Consider the following 20,889-nt stretch of genomic DNA (forward strand, 5'->3'; position numbering starts at 1 on the left):
CCTCAGCTGGGACGAGTTATCTAATCACCTGTTTCCTTTATCAGCAGCGTTGGAAACCATGAGAGGGGCTGGCGATTGAGGAGTGAGAGCCAGACGAAGGAGATCAGGAGAAACGCATGTCATTGAGAGCTGAAAAGCTGAAAGAGACATTGAGCACAAAAATAAATTGTGAAGAAATAAAAAGTGTGTAACCACTGAACCAGGCGTGGTGTTTCCGTGGAGGGAATGGAGGATCCAGGACGAGGATCTCCACAGGGCTATATAAATAAACATTGATTGACATTGATTGATTGATATTTGTAGTTGCTCAGATGGATGGTGGATGGACTGTGGTGGTAAAGCTTGGCTTGACTGCTGCTGTGTGAGGGGTTGATAGTCTTGAGCCTGGGGGTTGAGAGTGACTGCTGGTTCCTTGGTTCTTTTTAAGTAGGAGCTCATGCCATCAGATGCTGTGTGTGAGGAAGCATGAAGGCTGGACGCTTTTAAAACTCCTAATTTTGCATCAGCAGCTGCCAATTGAGCATGCAGGTCCATCATTTCCTTTTTCTTTCGGATTCTTTCCCTCTCCTCTTCCAATTTCTTTTTTATCTTTTCCTCCTCCTCTTCCAAGGCAGCGAGGGCAGCCCTGTCGGCCTCTGCCTGTCTGCGAACTGAGGAGGTTCTAGAATTACTAGAACCAGACCGTGTGTGACTCCCATGTGATTTGTGACTTATATTACTAATGCTGTCATTTGGATTAATTTCGTTTTCGAAATCTTCCATATTTTCCAGGGTTGGTGTTTTTATCCAGGTGTTAACATGCTCAATGAATTCATGTAGATTGATTAATTTGGCTTTGTACCATATGTCGTGATTGATTTGGTCCTCTGTTGGTAGAATTGGTAGGAGGGATGTGTGTGCACTTGCGGTTTCCTTTATAACATTGAGATATTTGGTGAAAGCAGATTGCACGTCCATTTTGTCCTCTCCATTTTCCATCATTTCCATGATATGTTTCTGCATGTTGCTTGCCTTGTTTAATTTAGATCTTCTCTCCTTCTCAAGTGTTTCAATTCTGTGCATTAGGGCTTTTGGTGTCATTTTCACTGTGCGTTTTTTTTTTTACATCAGATGTTTGATCTGTGTCATACTTGCCAACCTTGAGACATCCGATTTCGGGAGGTGGGGGGTGGGGGTGGGGGGCATCGTCGGGGTGGGGCGTGGTTAAGAGGGAAGGAGTATATTTACCGCTAGATTCATAGATTTACCAAGTCAAGTATTTCATATATATCAATCAATCAATCAATCAATCAATCAATCAATGTTTATTTATATAGCCCTAAATCACTCGTGTCTCAAAGGGCTGCACAAACCACAACACAAAACACCACATATATATATATATATATATATATATATATATATATATATATATATATATATATATATATATGTATGTATGTATATATATATATATATGTATGTGTATATATATATATATATATATATATATATATATATATATATATATATATACATATATAAAATACACACTTGAATTTCAGTGTTCATTTATTTACACATTTACACACACACAACACTCATCTACTCATTGTTGAGTTAAGGGTTGAATCGTCCATCCTTTTTCTAACCATATGCATGTACAGTAGATGGCAGTATTGTCCTGTTTAAGAGTTTCACAACAATGCTGTTTGGCAGACGAACTGCTTTACGGTAGACGAAAATGGACTGCTGTTGTTGTATGTTGTTTTACCGCGCTGGGAGGACGTTAATGAAACTGCCTAAAAATAAACCCACATAAGAAACCAATAACTCGCCATCGATCATTTTACAGTTATAACATCATTGGGCAGACACGCTCTTTATACACGTCACTCAGGTCCGCATGGAGCTGGAGGGGGCGTGGCCTCCAGCTACGCCTGAATTTCGGGAGAAAATTGTCCCAGGAGGTTTTCGGGAGAGGCGCTGAATTTCGGGAGTCTCCCGGAAAATCCAGGAGTGTTGGTAGGTATGATCTGTGTCCACCTGTTTTTCCATCTCTGCAGGTTGTGACTGATTTTCAATCATTTCTGACAGTTCAGCCTGTGAGGGTTCCATTTGACCTTTAATTGTATCACACATTGAATGCGTTACTTTTGATTCCATTAACACATGATCATGCATTTCCAAAGCATTGTATTTTCCTTTCCCAGGATCCATGATTATGCACAACCCACAATTCTAAATCAGATCAAATAAATGGAAACCTTGTTAATGTCACTCAAAACACCAAACATCAAAACCGCAATTATTCATTTGCATTTGTTCAAACCAAAACCTCACCCACGAATGGGCTTGCACAAGGAATCATAAAACACCACCTTGTATTTTAAATGTACCCACGAACGGGTTGCAATCATTCACAACATCTCCTGGAAAATACCCACTAACCACCAATGCATTGGATTTTTTGTTGCTGTCTTTGTGTGCACACACTGTTATATGGCCATATATTACATACCTTTACTTCATGCTGGCCTGTGACTTTGTTCTTGTCTTCAAAAGATTTTCTTCGAAAAGAGTTCCATATCTTTGAAAAGAGTACACAACTTCAAACAGCGCTGCTCAGCTGTCGCTCCAAAGTGATATCTGTTTGTCGAGACATTATGTATTTTGCATCTAAAGGTCGGAGGTTCTGATGATAGTGAAAGCTAAGAGATGAACAATGTCTCCCTCGTTCAGAATACGCAAATTCACACTTATTTAGTTAGTTCTCAAATAAAAATTTGAGTTTTGCCCCATTTGAGAAAAATCCCTCAGAGTATTTTGCTATTTCTTTTTTTTTAACTTAAGTGAAATGCTTTGAAAATAGAATGTGAGGTTACAGTGCACTTGACCTTAACATATATAATAATCATAGTTTGAGTTTGTGCCAAATTTGAGGAAAATCTATCAAATAATTCTTGAGATATGGCTTTAACAATGTGCTAAGTTAAGACAAAATCATAAAAACAAATATATAAAAAAATACTCAAGACCTGCTGTCACATTGTTTTGTTCATGTAAACATTGTTTTATACCATATTGTGTACAGATTCTAAACTGTACTGCAGTTTTTGTTGTATTTCCATTTTTCGTCATTATTCGATATTTTGATTGTTGTCAGCCATTTTGGGCCAAAGTGTTCTTTATTTTATTTTATTTCTTTACTTCCTCTTACAACAAAGTATCTGCTGAAAATTTTAATGTATAAAACATTATTGTTAAGCAAAATGTACCATGTGTATGTTCAATTTTACAGGTTGCTATTCACTTACTTTGAAGCATTTTTTTCATTTGTTTTATATGTTTCATGGTTTAAATTTAAATTAAAGTATACCAATGCTAAAATACCTGTATCAAATGTTAGGTATATGCATTAATGTCAATTTGTTCGAGAGAGTCTGTTTCCAGAATGAATGTAAATACATTTACAAGAAAAAACAGCTGCATAAGATTTTCGTTTTTTTATCATTCCTATTTTTATACATTTATGGCTCTTAAAAAAACTGCCAGGATATTCTGCGGAGAACGTTTAACCTAATGTCCGCAATGGCATTGTGTAGGCAAAAAAAGAGTAGTGCCCAGACGTGGGAACGAAAATCACTTTCTAGCCACTTTTTCCTGGTTCACCTTATGGCCTATAACTAAGAGTTTCCCGCTTGTCTCCAACCTTTCCCCCATGCATTCCTGAGAGTGTGTGCCTCACCGACACTCTGCTGTTAACAGGCGGCCTTTGTCTTTTGAGGCCTCCAATAAATACTAAAACAAAAAGGTATTCTCTGAACATTTCTTCTTAAATAGATTATTACATTGTAAAACAACAGACACTTTACTTTTGTGTGTCCTTATGTCCCTGCAAGATGATGTTACGTTTTGGACGCATGGCTGCAATGGTTGTGATCTCTCGAATGAAGAATTTTAGAATAGAATAGAAAGTACTTTCTTGATCCCTGGTGGAAATTCAGCACCACAGTTCGCTCACAATAGGCAATAATAATTTACACCAGTAAAACCAGCAAACCAGTAATTACAGTCTGCAAATTGTGTTGTTGTTGAATGATATTTATCAGATTTAAAGTCAAATACAGTTTATATACATGTCTGTCTATCTGTGTTGGCCCTGCGATGAGGTGGCGGCCTGTCCAGGGTGTACGGCGCCTTCCGCCTGAATGCAGCTGAGATAGGCTCCAGCACACCCCGCCATCCCTAAAGGGACACACAGTCGATAAAGGGATGGATGGATCATTGGTGGCCGTGATTTTTTGTGTAGACACCATGAAAACATACATTTAGATTGAATCGTTCATGACTTGCCCATCACGATGACTCGTTGGCCCCGCCCCTAAGTGACGCATGCGTGGAGGATATGTTCTTCGCAGCAAAGTCCTCCTTTACTCCACACACGCTTCTAAGCCTCGGCACATCTACTAACTACACTTTATTCATCCTCCGTGTCAGCATCAACTCCACTCGTCTCACTCTACTTTGGAGATTATTAGGCCCGCTTAGATTGCTCCTTGTTTGAGCGCGCTAGTTAGCCTAGCATGCTAGTTAGCTTAGCTTGTTAGCCGCTAACAAAGAGACGCGGATTTGATCAACACATCGCTTAGTTAAGATCAAGTGTGAGTGTAAAGTGTTGTGATTGTGTGGAAATGTGCGAAAGAACCATAGCAGAGTACGAGGAGGAACTTTGTCCAACTAAAGAGGAGAAGGAGCGACCACATGAAAAACCTCAAGTTGTGTTACACAGAACAGGTTTGTTTACTTCTTACTCTCACATCTTTACTAACTTTATATTTCATCATTAATATGACGTGTTTGATTAATAATTTATCAATAGGTGTACTCAGACACATGATTGTTATTGTGTTATTAATGTGATTATCAGACAGCAGTCATTTCCATTAGATAATGTTCAAATAGAGGTGATTTGGCACACTTATAATTAAAAAAACAAAAATAATGTTGTTTTTCATACGATATGTACTAGTATTGTATATGTGGATGGGGGCCCTGCTTTGGAAATAATGTGTACCCCTTTCAGAGATCACATTTAGTTCCACTTCAAACATTCACATGTTGCACAATGAGATGAGATGGTATAACGTGAACAGTTCTGGAACTTTCTAACTCGGGGGAAAGAACGGGATCTCGTTGGAAGCGCGATGTATGAGCAGACGCCGTTTGGGTATAACAAAATGGTGTCTGCCAATTTAGTTTACAACTTCACTACATCAGTAGTTGTCAAACCTTTTTCACCAAGTACCACCTCAGAAAATACTTGGATTTCCAAGTACCACCATCATGAACAGCATTAAAATATAGTAGCATAGTAGGCCTTAATTATTCATTAATAACAAGGAAGACACATTATTTAACAAGTATATTTAATATTTTAGTTACTGTAACATTACACACAGTTTGAACAGTAACACAGTGTTTGCATGTTGGAAAATAAAACAATGTACATAAAAAATGAAATAATATTTGGCGTACCATTAGGTGATACCCGCGTACCACTAGTGGTACACGTACCACAGTTTTAGAATCCCTGCTCGATCGGTTCAAGAAGACATGATCAATGCACGCGTGTGCAGAGACAAGGTCACTTCCATTTTATTTGTTTTACGTCAGTTATGTTCCTGCATGTTGTCACTACTATAGTTTTCCTTTTTGCAATCTTTATTTGAATAACAATTTCACATAAAAGATGACATGCTGATCATTTAAAAAATTACAGAGCTCCTAAAGGGACATAGGTACAATTTTTTTGAGATATGTATCTTGTGCGCACCAGAAACTATGATGCAGCTTCCTCAGTTGACCTCTGACCTGGTCCACAGAGATGACTAATGTTTGCGTAGAGGTGGAGGAGGAGGAGGAGGAGGGGGTTACAACCATGGCTGGGGAGGGGGAGAAGAAAAGGGGGTGGATGCAATGAGGATTGGGGGGTGGGGAGAACAGTACTGGTTAAACCGGTTGAAGAAGTTCTTCATCTCATTGGCCCTCTCTATTGTCCCCCCTACTGCTCTGGTCTTTGTCTTGTGGCCTGTGATGGTTTTCACACCTTCCCAGACCTCCATCATGTTGTTCTGCTCCAGCTTCTTCCTGTAGCTGTCCTTAGTCTTCCTCACGCGTCCTCTCACCTCCCGCTGTGCTGCTCTCATTGCCTCCCTGTCTCCACTCCAGAAGGCAGCTTTCTTCTTGTTGAGCACAGCTTGAACCTCCTGTGTTACCCAGGGTTTGTCATTAGGGTAGCACTGAACAGTCTTAGCAGGGCAGGTCACGTCTAGGCAGAAGTTGAGGTAATCCGTAGGACAGTGAGTCTGACCATCAATGTCCTCACCATGTGGAAACTGTGTTCCATTTGTCTGTCACAGAATGACATCACACTAAGATGTTCAGTGACAGTTTTCTTTAGCTATTTAGCATTTTTGTTCAGTATCAATCAATCAATCAATCAATGTTATTTATACAGCCCTAAATCACATTTGTCTCAAAGGGCAAAAAAAAGGCAGTAAACATCTTCCAAACAAAGTGTTTGCGAGCGAAATTTTCTGAAATGTGTAGGTATATTCTTGCTATCGTTTACATTTTCAGAATGTATAATATTGTGTTTTAGAGAAATGCTTTGACATTCTTGTCAGGTTCAAACACCGATGACATCTATTTGACAAGACAAGAAGCAAAGAAATCAAACAGAGACAGGATTCCATTTAGCTCATGAGGAGAAACGTCTGGGCTGCAACTTCGTACAGTTTCCCACCACGCTTTAAATAAATAAATGATAAATGGGTTGTACTTGTATAGCGCTTTTCTACCTTCAAGGTACTCAAAGCGCTTTGACACTACTTCCACATTTACCCATTCACACACACATTCACACACTGATGGAGGGAGCTGCCATGCAAGGCGTCAACCAGCACCCATCAGGAGCAAGGGTGAAGTGTCTTGCTCAGGACACAACGAGGTTGGTACTACGTGGGATTTGAACCAGTGACCCTTGGGAGAGTGCGCACGGCCACTCTCCCAATGCGCCACGCCTCCCTTTGACGAGGGAGTTCCACGCTTCCTCTTTTATGTGGGCCTTTTCTGATTACATAGCTGCAGCTGTTTTTAAAGGGATGGGGGGGGGGGTCGTAAGCAGCTTTTGCACTCGGTCGTAAACAGTTTAAAGAAATGGTCTGCTTTGTAGATCTCAGGTTAGGAAAAGGTCTTCCTGTGGCTGTCAATAGATCAAAGAAACCGACACCTCCATGTTGCATCCCATTGCAGACAGTGGAGTTTTACAAGCCTTTTGTTTGATAAGATGAAAGACAGCTTTGGTCTTCTAGCAGGGGACCTGAACTCAATGGAACACAAAGTTTTTTCATAACTTCCATCCATCCATTTTCTACCGCTTATTCCCTTTTGGGGTCGCGGGGGGCGCTGAACTCATATACAATTATTCTGAAAATTTTGTTATTATTGTTAATATCATATGGAATCAATAATTGGTCGCAGTAAAGTGGCAAATTGGGTACTTTTTAGCTCTAAAAAGGGTATTTCAACAAGTAAACAGTACAGTAGGTACTTGATTTTGATAGATGTAATGCTCATAGGGACTGCGTGGCGTAGTGGGAGAGTGGCCGTGCGCAACCCGAGGGTCCCTGGTTCAATCCCCACCTAGTACCATCTTCGTCACGTCCGTTGTGTCCTGAGCAAGACACTTCACCCTTGCTCCTGATGGGTGCTGGTTTGGCGCCTTGCATGGCAGCTCCCTCCATCAGTGTGTGAATGTGTGTGTGAATGGGTAAATGTGGAAATAGTGTCAAAGCGCTTTGAGTACCTTGAAGGTAGAAAAGCGCTATACAAGAACAACCCACTTATTTTATCATAAGGGTATTCTAGTAAACTATGCAGAGATGAGATTTTTCAGTATCAAAATATTACTTGAAATCAAATTTTGGCAGCAGCAGAGTGGTTGTTTCGGTATATTTTAGCTTTGTAAAGGGTATTTCTACAAGTATACAGTACAGTAGGTACTTCCATCCATCCATCTTCTTCCGCTTATCCGAGATCGGGTCGCGGGGGCAGCAGCCTAAGCAGGGAAGCCCAGACTTCCCTCTCCCCAGCCACTTCGTCTAGCTCTTCCCGGGGGATCCCGAGGCGTTCCCAGGCCAGCCGGGAGACATAGTCTTCCCAACGTGTCCTGGGTCTTCCCCGTGGCCTCGTACCGGTTGGACGTGCCCTAAACACCTCCCTCGGGAGGTGTTCGGGTGGCATCCTGACCAGATGCCCAGATGCCGAACCACCTCATCTGGCTCCTCTCCATGTGGAGGAGCAGCGGCTTTACTTTGAGTTCCTCCCGGATGGCAGAGCTTCTCACCTTATCTCAGTAGGTACTTGATATATATATATATATATATATATATATATATATATATATAATGCTCATTAGAGTATTCTAGTAAAATAAGCAGAGATGAGATGTGTCAATATCAAACTATTATTTAAAATACATTTTTGGCAGCAACAAAGTGGCCATTTCGGCAGATATTTGCTCTAAAAATAGTATTTCAACAAGTAAACAGTACAGTAGGTACTTGATATTGATATATCTGTGAATTGTGAATTATATTATATAGCGCTTTTTCTCTAGTGACTCAAAGCGCTTTACATAGTGAAACCCAATATCTAAGTTACATTCAAACCAGTGTGGGTGGCACTGGGAGCAGGTGGATAAAGTGTCTTGCCCAAGGACACAACGGCAGTGACTAGGATGGCGGAAGCGGGAATCGAACCTGCAACCCTCAAGTTGCTGGCACGGCCACTCTACCAACCGAGCTAATGGTCATAAGGGCATTCTAGTAAAATGCGTGTGTGTAAATATGCGATGTGTAAATATCAAAATATTACATCAGATCACTTTTTGATTGAAGATTCAAGATTGTTTATTGTCATATGCACAGTTAAACAGACAGTTTGCCGTACAATGAAAATCTTACTTTGCTAGTCCACCCTTCAACAAGTCACACGGTACTTAGCTAAAAATAAAAATGTATATACAAGGCACAGTAAGTAACATAACATTATTGCACATTCTGATTGACAGTCAACAGTATAAATATGGAGGTGACCTTGGGTCACAGCAGCAGTTAAAGTGTCTTTAGTGATCAAAGGTGAAACGTGTCTACAGTGATGGTTCACAGTTAGGGGGTGGTCATTGTAGCTGTCTTTTGTTCAAAAAGACAAAAGTAAAGGGTTGGGGGGGAGCTGGCATTCAAAAGTTAGCATTCACAAGCCTGATGGCCTGTGGGTAAAAACTGTTTGTCTGTCTGGTAGTCCTGGATTTCAGGCTCCTGTATGGTCTGCCTGATGGTAGGAGGCTGAAGAGACCGTGTACTGTCCTTGATGATGTTGTGTGCTCTCCTGGTGGCCCTGGTAGACTACATGTCCTGTAGTGAGGGGAAGGCTGCTCCTGATATGTACTGAGGAGTTTTAATCACTCGCTGGAGTGCCTTCCTGTCCTTAGCAGTGCAGTTTCCATACCAGACCGTGATTGAGCTGGTAAGGACACTCTCAACCATACTTTTATAGAAGTCGCTGAGAATTTTGGGTGGCATGCCAAATTTTCTCAGCTTTCTTAGGAAATACAGTCACTACTGGCCTTTCTTTATTGTTTGTTGGGTGTTGTGATCCCAGGTGAGGTCCTCGCTGATGTGAGTCCCGAGGAATTTAAAGGTTTTCACCCTGTCCACCTTTGTCCCACCTATGTACATCATCTCCTTGGTCTTGTCTGTGTTCAAGGAGAGATTATTATCCTTACACCAGGCCACCAGTTCCGCTACCTCCCTTCTGTACGTAGTATCATCTGCAAACTTGATGACAGTGGTGTTTGGCAGTCGTGTGTGAAGAGGGTGTACAATAGGGGGCTCAGCACGCAGCCTTGGGGGGTCCCAATGCCTAGAACCTTTGTGCCTGATGTCTGGTTGCCGATACTGACTGACTGGGGCCGGTTTGTGAGAAAGTTCAGGACCCAGTCACAGAGAGTTGGTGTCAGACCAACAGTGAGGAGTTTAGCAGTGAGTTTTTGTGGGATGACCGTGTTAAAAGCAGAGCTGTAGTCGATGAATAATAGCCTGGCATAGGTGTCCTTGCCCTCTACGTGGGTGAGGGTGGTGTGGATGACGGGGTTGACTGCAACCTCACTGGACCGATTCTGCCGGTAGGCAAACTGTAGAGCAGGGGTCACCAACGCGGTGCCCACGGGCACCAGGTCGCCTGTTAGGACCAGATGAGTCGCCCGCTGGCCTGTTCTAAAAATAGCTCAAATAGCAGCACTTACCAGTGAGCTGCCTCTATTCTTTAAATTGTATTCATTTACTAGCAAGGTGGTCTCGCTTTGCTCGACCTTTTTAATTCTAAGAGAGACAAAACTCAAATAGAATTTGAAAATCCAAGAAAATATTTTAAAGACTTGGTATTCACTTGTTTAAATACATTCATTTATTTTTTTACTTTGCTTCTTATAACTTTCAGAAAGACAATTTTTTGAAGAAAAAAAACTACCTTAAAATTGATTTTAGGATTGTTAAACACATTCACCTTTTTACCTTTTCAATTCCTTCCTCTTCTTTCCTGTCAATTTAAATCAATGTTCAAGTATTTTTTTTTTATTGTAAGGAATAATAAATACATTTTAATATAATTCTTCATTTTAGCTTCTGTTTTTTCGACAAAGTATCCATCCATCCATTTTCTACCGCTTATTCCCTTTCGGGGTCGCAGGGGGCGCTGGCGCCTATCTCAGCTACAATCGGGCGGAAGGCAGGGTACACCCTGGACAAGTCGCCACCTTATCGCAGGGCCAACACAGAGAGACAGACAACATTCACACTCACATTCACACACTAGGGACCATTTAGTGTTGCCAATCAACCTATCCCCAGGTGCATGTCTTTGGAGACAAAGTATATTAGTGAAATATTTCTTCAAACTTATTATGATTAAAATTCAGAGAAATTATTCCGGCAAATCTACAAAATCTGTAGGATCAAATTTAAATCTTATTTCAAAGTATTTTGAATTACTTTTAAAATTTTTGTTATGGAAAATCTAGAAGAAATAATGATTTGTCTTTGTTAGAAATATCGCTTGGTCCAATTTATTATATATTCTAACAAAGTGCAGATTGGATTTTAACCTATTCAAAACATGTCATCAACATTCAAAAATTAATATTAATTAGGAAAAATGACTAATGATGTTCCATAAATTATTTTTTTTAATTGTTTCAAAAAGATTTAAATTAGCAAGTTTTTCTCTTCATTTTTTTCGGTTGAATTTGGAATTTTAAAGATAAACTGTTTTTAAAAATTGTATTTTAATTTTTTTCGTGTTTTCTCCTCTTTTAAACTGTTCAATTAAGTGTTTTTTCATCATTTATTCTCTACAAAAAAAAACTTCCGTAAAAAGAAAAAACATTTACGACAAAATGATAGACAGAAATATCAATTTTTTATATATATAGATTTGTTTATTAAAGGTAATTTGAGCAAATTGGCTATTTCTGGCAATTTATTTAAGTATGTATCAAACTGGAAGCCCTTCGCATTGATCAGTACCCAAGAAGTAGCTCTTGGTTTCAAAAAGGTTGGTGACCCCTGCTGTAGAGGGTCCAGTGTGTCTGGGATGGTCTTCTTGATGTGTGACATGACTATCCTCTCGAAGCACTTCATCACTATTGGGGTGAGTTGTCTAGTATGTTTACTATTTTATTTAGGAAAAACTTTCAATAAGAATCATATGTTTAATGTACTCGAAGATTTTTTGTTAAAATGAAGCCAATAATGTACTTTTTTGTGGTCCCATTTATTTAGATAAGTATTGAAAAGTATCAAAATACATTTTGGTATAGGTCCCGGTACTATAATATTGGTATCGGGACAACACTAGTAAGAACAGAATTCATTGGTTGATTCTTTGACCACCTTAGTAGTCATTTTTTCACTGGAGAGATTAGTCTCTACGATGCAGCCAAGATAGGTAATCTCATTTTTGTTTGTTATTATATTGTCACCCACTTTGACTGTGAAGTTGTCTACTTTTCTGAGGTTAGGAATTGACCCAAAGACCTGTGTACTTGCAAGTACCGAGGCAAGTCTTATTTCGGCAGTTTGTCATTGAAAGCCTTGCTAGTCTAGGTCTTGAGGATTGTAGCTTCGCTTATTTTGTGGCCGTCAGCCTCGGTTCTATGTTCTTTATGGGTACAGAAAATGATGGAATGATCACTTAAGCCGCACACAGTAGTTCCACTCGTGGTGATCTGAGACTGGTCAGAAGTAACAAGGAGGTCTATGAAGGATTAAAAGGACTCACTCACCCTGGTAGTGTGCTTAATGAGCTAAGTGAGACAATGTTGGTGGCACAGCTTAGTGAAGGTTTTAAAAATGGGTGCATCCTTTCAGGACATATCAGTGTTCCAGTCCCCAAGAAGTAAACCTGTATCAACATGTTTACATAAAACTCACACACTCACTAAATACATTTTATACTGTAAACAAATCTAATTAAAGTTATAATTTCACTTCCTAAATCTGACTTACAAGTATCAATAAGTGAACATAAACAATTATTTTCAATAACTAAAGTAGTCAAAACTTGAATTATTAAGGTGACTGACTTTCCTTCAGCGTGTCGTAGATGGTCTCCAATTCCTAAAGAGGAATTGTTGATGAAGATACTCCATAAAACAGCACATAGTAAAACATGTTTTTGTGAAAGTTCCTTTTGGCCCAGGTAACAAAATGACCACCAAAAAATATTTTGCATGATCACAAAAACATACCATGAATGTTTTTGCAGTGATTTTGGAATTAGATTTTTTGAATTTTAGGAACCAATTGGGTATTTCCTGTGTTTTTATTGTTTGTTTTGCTACACACTTTTAACACAACACACGGAAGAACACAAATAATGTAATTGTGTCAACAGTGTCAGTTCAAAACTATTTCTATTCCCTCTTGATCTTATTTACTTATTTACCCAACAGATGTCCAGCAGCCCCCTCACATTAAAGAGGAAGAGGAGAATCCACAGCCCCCCCACATTAAAGAGGAAGAGGAGGAAGTGTGGATGAGTCAGGAGGGAGAGTGTCTTCTAGGGCAGGAGGAGGCTGATGTCAGCAAGTTTCCACTGACTGTTGTCTCTGTGAAGACTGAAGAGCATGAAGACAAACCACCTGAGTCCTCACAGCTTCATCACAGTCCAAGTAAGCACAACATTTTATTCTCAGGGCATTCAATCCATCACAACTGGACTCTTCACTTTCTCTTACAAGACCTTTGTCCTCTCATCCAAGTAGGCTTCATCACTTCATGCTCATACACTTCAAGTCTTAAATCTAATCATTGGAATTTAGAGGGGAACTGCACTTTTTTGAGGAATTTTTCTATCGTTCACAATCATTATAAAAGACATGATGGTGGATATATAAAAAAAAATAAATCCCATTCTAACTAGGGCTGGGCGATATGGCCTTTTATTAATATCTCAATATGTTTAGTCCACATCACGATACAGCATATATATGTGGATATTTTGCCTTAGCCTTGAATGAACACTTGATGCATATAATCACAGCAGTATGATGATTCTATGTGTCTACATTCAAACATTCTTCTTCATACTGCATTCATATATGCTACTTTTAAACTTTCATGCAGAGAGGGAAACCACAACTAAGTCAAATTAGCAAAAGTGTATTTATTAAACAGTTATTAAGCAGTGGCACAAACATTCATGTCATTTCCAAAGCAAAAAGTGCAAGATTGTCAGAGACATTTTAAAACAAGCTATGAGTGCACTTTTGTGCATGATGTCACTAAGATGACATAGCAAAACAACACTATATTAAAGTGCACTTGTTGTACAGAACACCACTACAATAGTTTAAAACAAATAAAGTGCACTTTTTTGCATGATGTCACACAAGATATTTCAATAAGTGTCAAATAAAAATGTGCTGCATAATAGGAAATCAAATAGTGTATGTCCTTCACTATGTGGTAGGTTCCTACGGACGTTATCTCCTTCTGTTGTTGACCAGTTTTTTCATATGGGGTTGATGTGGAAATGGTTGTATGGGCATTTTGTGGGTGTGGCACCAAACTGAGATGTTGACATGCAGAGTTTCAAGCACTCCTCATTCTCTAGCGGGTGACTTTTCAAATGATGCTACACATTAGCAGTGCTGCAACTTTTTGTAGCAACGCTTTTGCCGCATACTTGACATATTACGGTTGTCTTTTCAACATCTTCCCTTTTGAAACCAAACCACCGCCAGACAATGGACTCTGTGCTGCTTTTCTTGGGAATTAATTATTCCTTCATTTGTTACCAGACTAGCACCTTCTTTCTCTCGTATTACCACTAGCACCACCCCGTTAGCACCACAGCTAACGTTATAATGCCGCTACCTGTCTGCTCTGCGAGGGCGTATGACGTTGCACACGCGACAGTATGTGACGTATGTGAGAAGGTGCGCTTGTTTTATGTCTCTGTGAGAAGGAGAGACAAGAAAGAGTGAGAAGATGATGTAGTGTAATGCCCGCGGCTAAAAGCAACTGAGTGAGAATCTATACTCCAATACTGACAATATAGTCATTTTCTATAGCGCACAGAGACAAACCCACAATATATGGAGTATATTCCATATATCACCCAGCCCTAATTCTAACTCATAAATGTAAATAAAAGTCCACTTGCAATGGAGCCAATGGGAGGTCCTCTCTAATCATCCAAAAAACGCCAACCAAGTATTGAGTTGAGTTGAGATGAGTATGACTTTATTTGGAACATGCAAGCATACAACATGATACATCACACATGCATGTATACAACATGATACATCACACATGCATGCATACAACATGATACATCACACATGCATGCATACAACATGATACATCACACATGCACGCATACAACATGATACATCACACATGCATGTATACAACATGATACATCACACATGCACGCATACAACATGATACATCACACATGCATGTATACAACATGATACATCACACATGCATGCATACAACATGATACATCACACATGCATGCATACAACATGATACATCACACATGCACGCATACAACATGATACATCACACATGCATGTATACAACATGATACATCACACATGCATGCATACAACATGATACATCACACATGCACGCATACAACATGATACATCACACATGCATGTATACAACATGATACATCACACATGCATGCATACAACATGATACATCGCACATGCATGCATACAACATGATACATCGCACATGCATGCATACAACATGATACATCACACATGCATGCATACTACATGATACATCACACATGCATGTATACAACATGATACATCACACATGCATGTATACAACATGATACATCACACATGCAAGCATACAACATGATACATCACACATGCATGCATACAACATGATACATCACACATGCATGCATACAACATGATACATCACACATGCAAGTATACAACATGATACATCACACATGCAAGCATACAACATGATACATCACACATGCATGCATACAACATGATACATCACACATGCAAGTATACAACATGATACATCACACATGCAAGCATACAACATTAAACATCACACATGCATGCATACAACATGATACATCACACATGCAAGTATACAACATGATACATCACACATGCAAGCATACAACATGATACATCCCACATGCATGAATACAACATATACATCACACATACAACATGATACATCACACATGCATGCATACAACATGATACATCACACATGCATGTATACAACATGATACATCACACATACAACATGATACATCACACATGCATGTATACAACTTGATACATCACACATGCATGCATACCACATGATACATCACACATACATGCATACAACATGATACTTCACGCATACAACATGATACTTCACACATACAACATGATACATCACACATGCATGCATACAACATGATACATCACACATGCAAGTATACAACATGATACATCACACATGCATGTATACAACTTGATACATCACACATGCATGCATACCACATGATACATCACACATGCATGCATACAACATGATACATCACACATGCAAGTATACAACATGATACATCACACATGCAAGCATACAACATGATACATCCCACATGCATGAATACAACATATACATCACACATACAACATGATACATCACACATGCATCCATGCAACATGATACATCACACATACAACATGATACATCACACATGCATGTATACAACTTGATACATCACACATGCATGCATACCACATGATACATCACACATACATGCATACAACATGATACATCACACATGCATGCATACAACATGATACATCACACATGCATTCATACAACATGATACATCACACATGCATTCATACAACATGATACATCACACATACAACATGATACATCACACATGCATGTATACAACTTGATACATCACACATGCATGCATACCACATGATACATCACACATACATGCATACAACATGATACTTCACGCATACAACATGATACTTCACACATACAACATGATACATCACACATGCATGCATACAACATGATACATCACACATGCTTGCATACAACTAGATACATCACACATGCATGCATACAACATGATACATCACACATGCATGCATACAACATGATACATCACACATGCATGCATACAACATGATACATCACACATGAATGCATACAACATGATACATCACACATGCATGTATACAACATGATACATCACACATGCATGCATACAACATGATGCATCACACATACAGCATGCATACAACATGATACATCACACATATAACATGATACATCACACATGCATGTATACAACATTATACATCACACATGCATGCATACAACATGATACATCACACATACATGCATACAACATGATACATCACACATACAACATGATACATCACACATGCATGCATACAACATGATACATCACACATGCTTGCATACAACATGATACATCACACATGCATGCATACAACATGATACATCACACATGCATGCATACAACATGATACATCACACATGCATGCATACAACATGATACATCACACATGCATGTATACAACATGATACATCACACATGCATGCATACAACATGATACATCACACATACAACATGATACATCACACATGCATGCATACAACATGATACATCACACATACAACATGATACATCACACATGCATGCATACAACATGATATCATGTTGTATGCATGCATGTGTGATGTATCATGTTGTATACATGCATGTGTGATGTATCATGATGCATGCATGCATACAACATGATACATCACACATGCACGCATACAACATGATACATCACACATACATGCATACAACATGATACATCACACATGCACGCATACAACATGATACATCACACATGCACGCATACAACATGATACATCACACATGCACGTATACAACATGATACATCACACATGCACGCATACAACATGATACATCACACATGCATGTATACAACATGATACATCACACATGCACGCATACAACATGATACATCACACATGCACGCATACAACATGATACATCACACATACAACATGAAACATCACACATGCACGCATACAACATGATACATCACACATGCACGCATACAACATGATACATCACACATGCACGCATACAACATGATACATCACACATACAACATGATACATCACACATGCATGCATTCAACATGATACATCACACATGCATTCATACAACATGATACATCACACATACAACATGATACATCACACATGCATGTATACAACTTGATACATCACACATGCATGCATACCACATGATACATCACACATGCATGCATACAACATGATACATCACACATGCAAGTATACAACATGATACATCACACATGCAAGCATACAACATGATACATCCCACATGCATGAATACAACATATACATCACACATACAACATGATACATCACACATGCATGCATACAACATGATACATCACACATGCATGCATACAACATGATACATCACACATGCATTCATACAACATGATACATCACACATGCATGTATACAACTTGATACATCACACATGCATGCATACCACATGATACATCACACATACATGCATACAACATGATACTTCACACATACAACATGATACTTCACACATACAACATGATACATCACACATAAATGCATACAACATGATACATCACACATGCTTGCATACAACTAGATACATCACACATGCATGCATACAACATGATACACCACACATGCATGCATACAACATGATACATCACACATGCATGCATACAACATGATACATCACACATGCATGTATACAACATGATACATCACACATGCATGCATACAACATGATACATCACACATACAGCATGCATACAACATGATACATCACACATACAACATGATACATCACACATGCATGCATACAACATGATACATCACACATGCATGTATACAACATGATACATCACACATACAACATGATACATCACACATGCATGTATACAACTTGATACATCACACATGCATGCATACCACATGATACATCACACATGCATGCATACAACATGATACTTCACGCATACAACATGATACTTCACACATACAACATGATACATCACACATGCATGCATACAACATGATACATCACACATGCAAGTATACAACATGATACATCACACATGCAAGCATACAACATGATACATCCCACATGCATGAATACAACATATACATCACACATACAACATGATACATCACACATGCATGCATACAACATGATACATCACACATGCATTCATACAACATGATACATCACACATGCATGTATACAACTTGATACATCACACATGCATGCTTACCACATGATACATCACACATACATGCATACAACATGATACTTCACGCATACAACATGATACTTCACACATACAACATGATACATCACACATGCATGCATACAACATGATACATCACACATGCTTGCATACAACTAGATACATCACACATGCATGCATACAACATGATACATCACACATGCATGCATACAACATGATACAACACACATGCATGCATACAACATGATACATCACACATGCATGTATACAACATGATACATCACACATGCATGCATACAACATGATACATCACACATACAGCATGCATACAACATGATACATCACACATACATGCATACAACATGATACATCACACATACAACATGATACATCACACATGCATGCATACAACATGATACATCACACATGCTTGCATACAACATGATACATCACACATGCATGCATACAACATGATACATCACACATGCATGCATACAACATGATACATCACACATGCATGCATACAACATGATACATCACACATGCATGTATACAACATGATACATCACACATGCATGCATACAACATGATATCATGTTGTATGCATGCATGTGTGATGTATCATGTTTTATCCATGCATGTGTGATGTATCATGTTGTATACATGCATGTGTGATGTATCATGTTGTATGCATGCATGTGTGATGTATCATGCATGCATGCATACAACATGATACATCACACATGCACGCATACAACATGATACATCACACATACATGCATACAACATGATACATCACACATGCACGCATACAACATGATACATCACACATGCACGCATACAACATGATACATCACACATGCACGCATACAACATGATACATCACACATGCACGCATACAACATGATACATCACACATGCACGCATACAACATGATACATCACACATGCACGCATACAACATGATACATCACACATGCACGCATACAACATGATACATCACACATACAACATGAAACATCACACATGCACGCATACAACATGATACATCACACATGCACTCATACAACATGATACATCACACATGCACGCATACAACATGATACATCACACATACAACATGATACATCACACATGCATGCATACAACATGATACATCACACATGCATTCATACAACATGATACATCACACATACAACATGATACATCACACATGCATGCATACCACATGATACATCACACATGCATGCATACAACATGATACATCACACATGCAAGTATACAACATGATACATCACACATGCAAGAATACAACATGATACATCCCACATGCATGAATACAACATATACATCACACATACAACATGATACATGACACATGCATGCATACAACATGATACATCACACATGCATTCATACAACATGATACATCACACATACAACATGATACATCACACATGCATGTATACAACTTGATACATCACACATGCATGCATACCACATGATACATCACACATACATTCATACAACATGATACTTCACGCATACAACATGATACTTCACACATACAACATGATACATCACACATGCATGCATACAACATGATACATCACACATGCTTGCATACAACTAGATACATCACACATGCATGCATACAACATGATACACCACACATGCATGCATACAACATGATACATCACACATGCATGCATACAACATGATACATCACACATGCATGTATACAACATGATACATCACACATGCATGCATACAACATGATACATCACACATACAGCATGCATACAACATGATACATCACACATACAACATGATACATCACACATGCATGCATACAACATGATACATCACACATGCATGTAT

The 20,889-nt window shown here is 38.9% G+C and overlaps 2 protein-coding genes across 5 annotated transcripts in view; both read left to right on the forward strand.

Moving 5' to 3' along the window:
* Window positions 1-20,889, forward strand: part of LOC133537310 (oocyte zinc finger protein XlCOF22-like) — a 340,825-nt gene that overhangs the window by 247,340 nt on the left and 72,596 nt on the right. The gene's annotated exons all lie outside the window — the stretch shown is intronic.
* LOC133537307 (oocyte zinc finger protein XlCOF6.1-like) overlaps window positions 1-20,889 on the forward strand; it is a 275,459-nt gene that overhangs the window by 209,780 nt on the left and 44,790 nt on the right. For 3 of the 4 annotated variants that reach the window (XM_061878325.1, XM_061878335.1, XM_061878327.1), the window contains one exon: window positions 13,055-13,273. In XM_061878325.1, coding sequence (XP_061734309.1) covers window positions 13,055-13,273 — 219 coding nt within the window. Of the gene's footprint in view, window positions 1-4,332; window positions 4,777-13,054; window positions 13,274-20,889 lie in introns of those variants that run through there. The other variant, XM_061878326.1, reaches the window with a different exon arrangement.

Source organism: Nerophis ophidion, linkage group LG18 (genome assembly GCF_033978795.1).
Source record: "Nerophis ophidion isolate RoL-2023_Sa linkage group LG18, RoL_Noph_v1.0, whole genome shotgun sequence".
Taxonomy (NCBI): domain Eukaryota; kingdom Metazoa; phylum Chordata; class Actinopteri; order Syngnathiformes; family Syngnathidae; genus Nerophis; species Nerophis ophidion.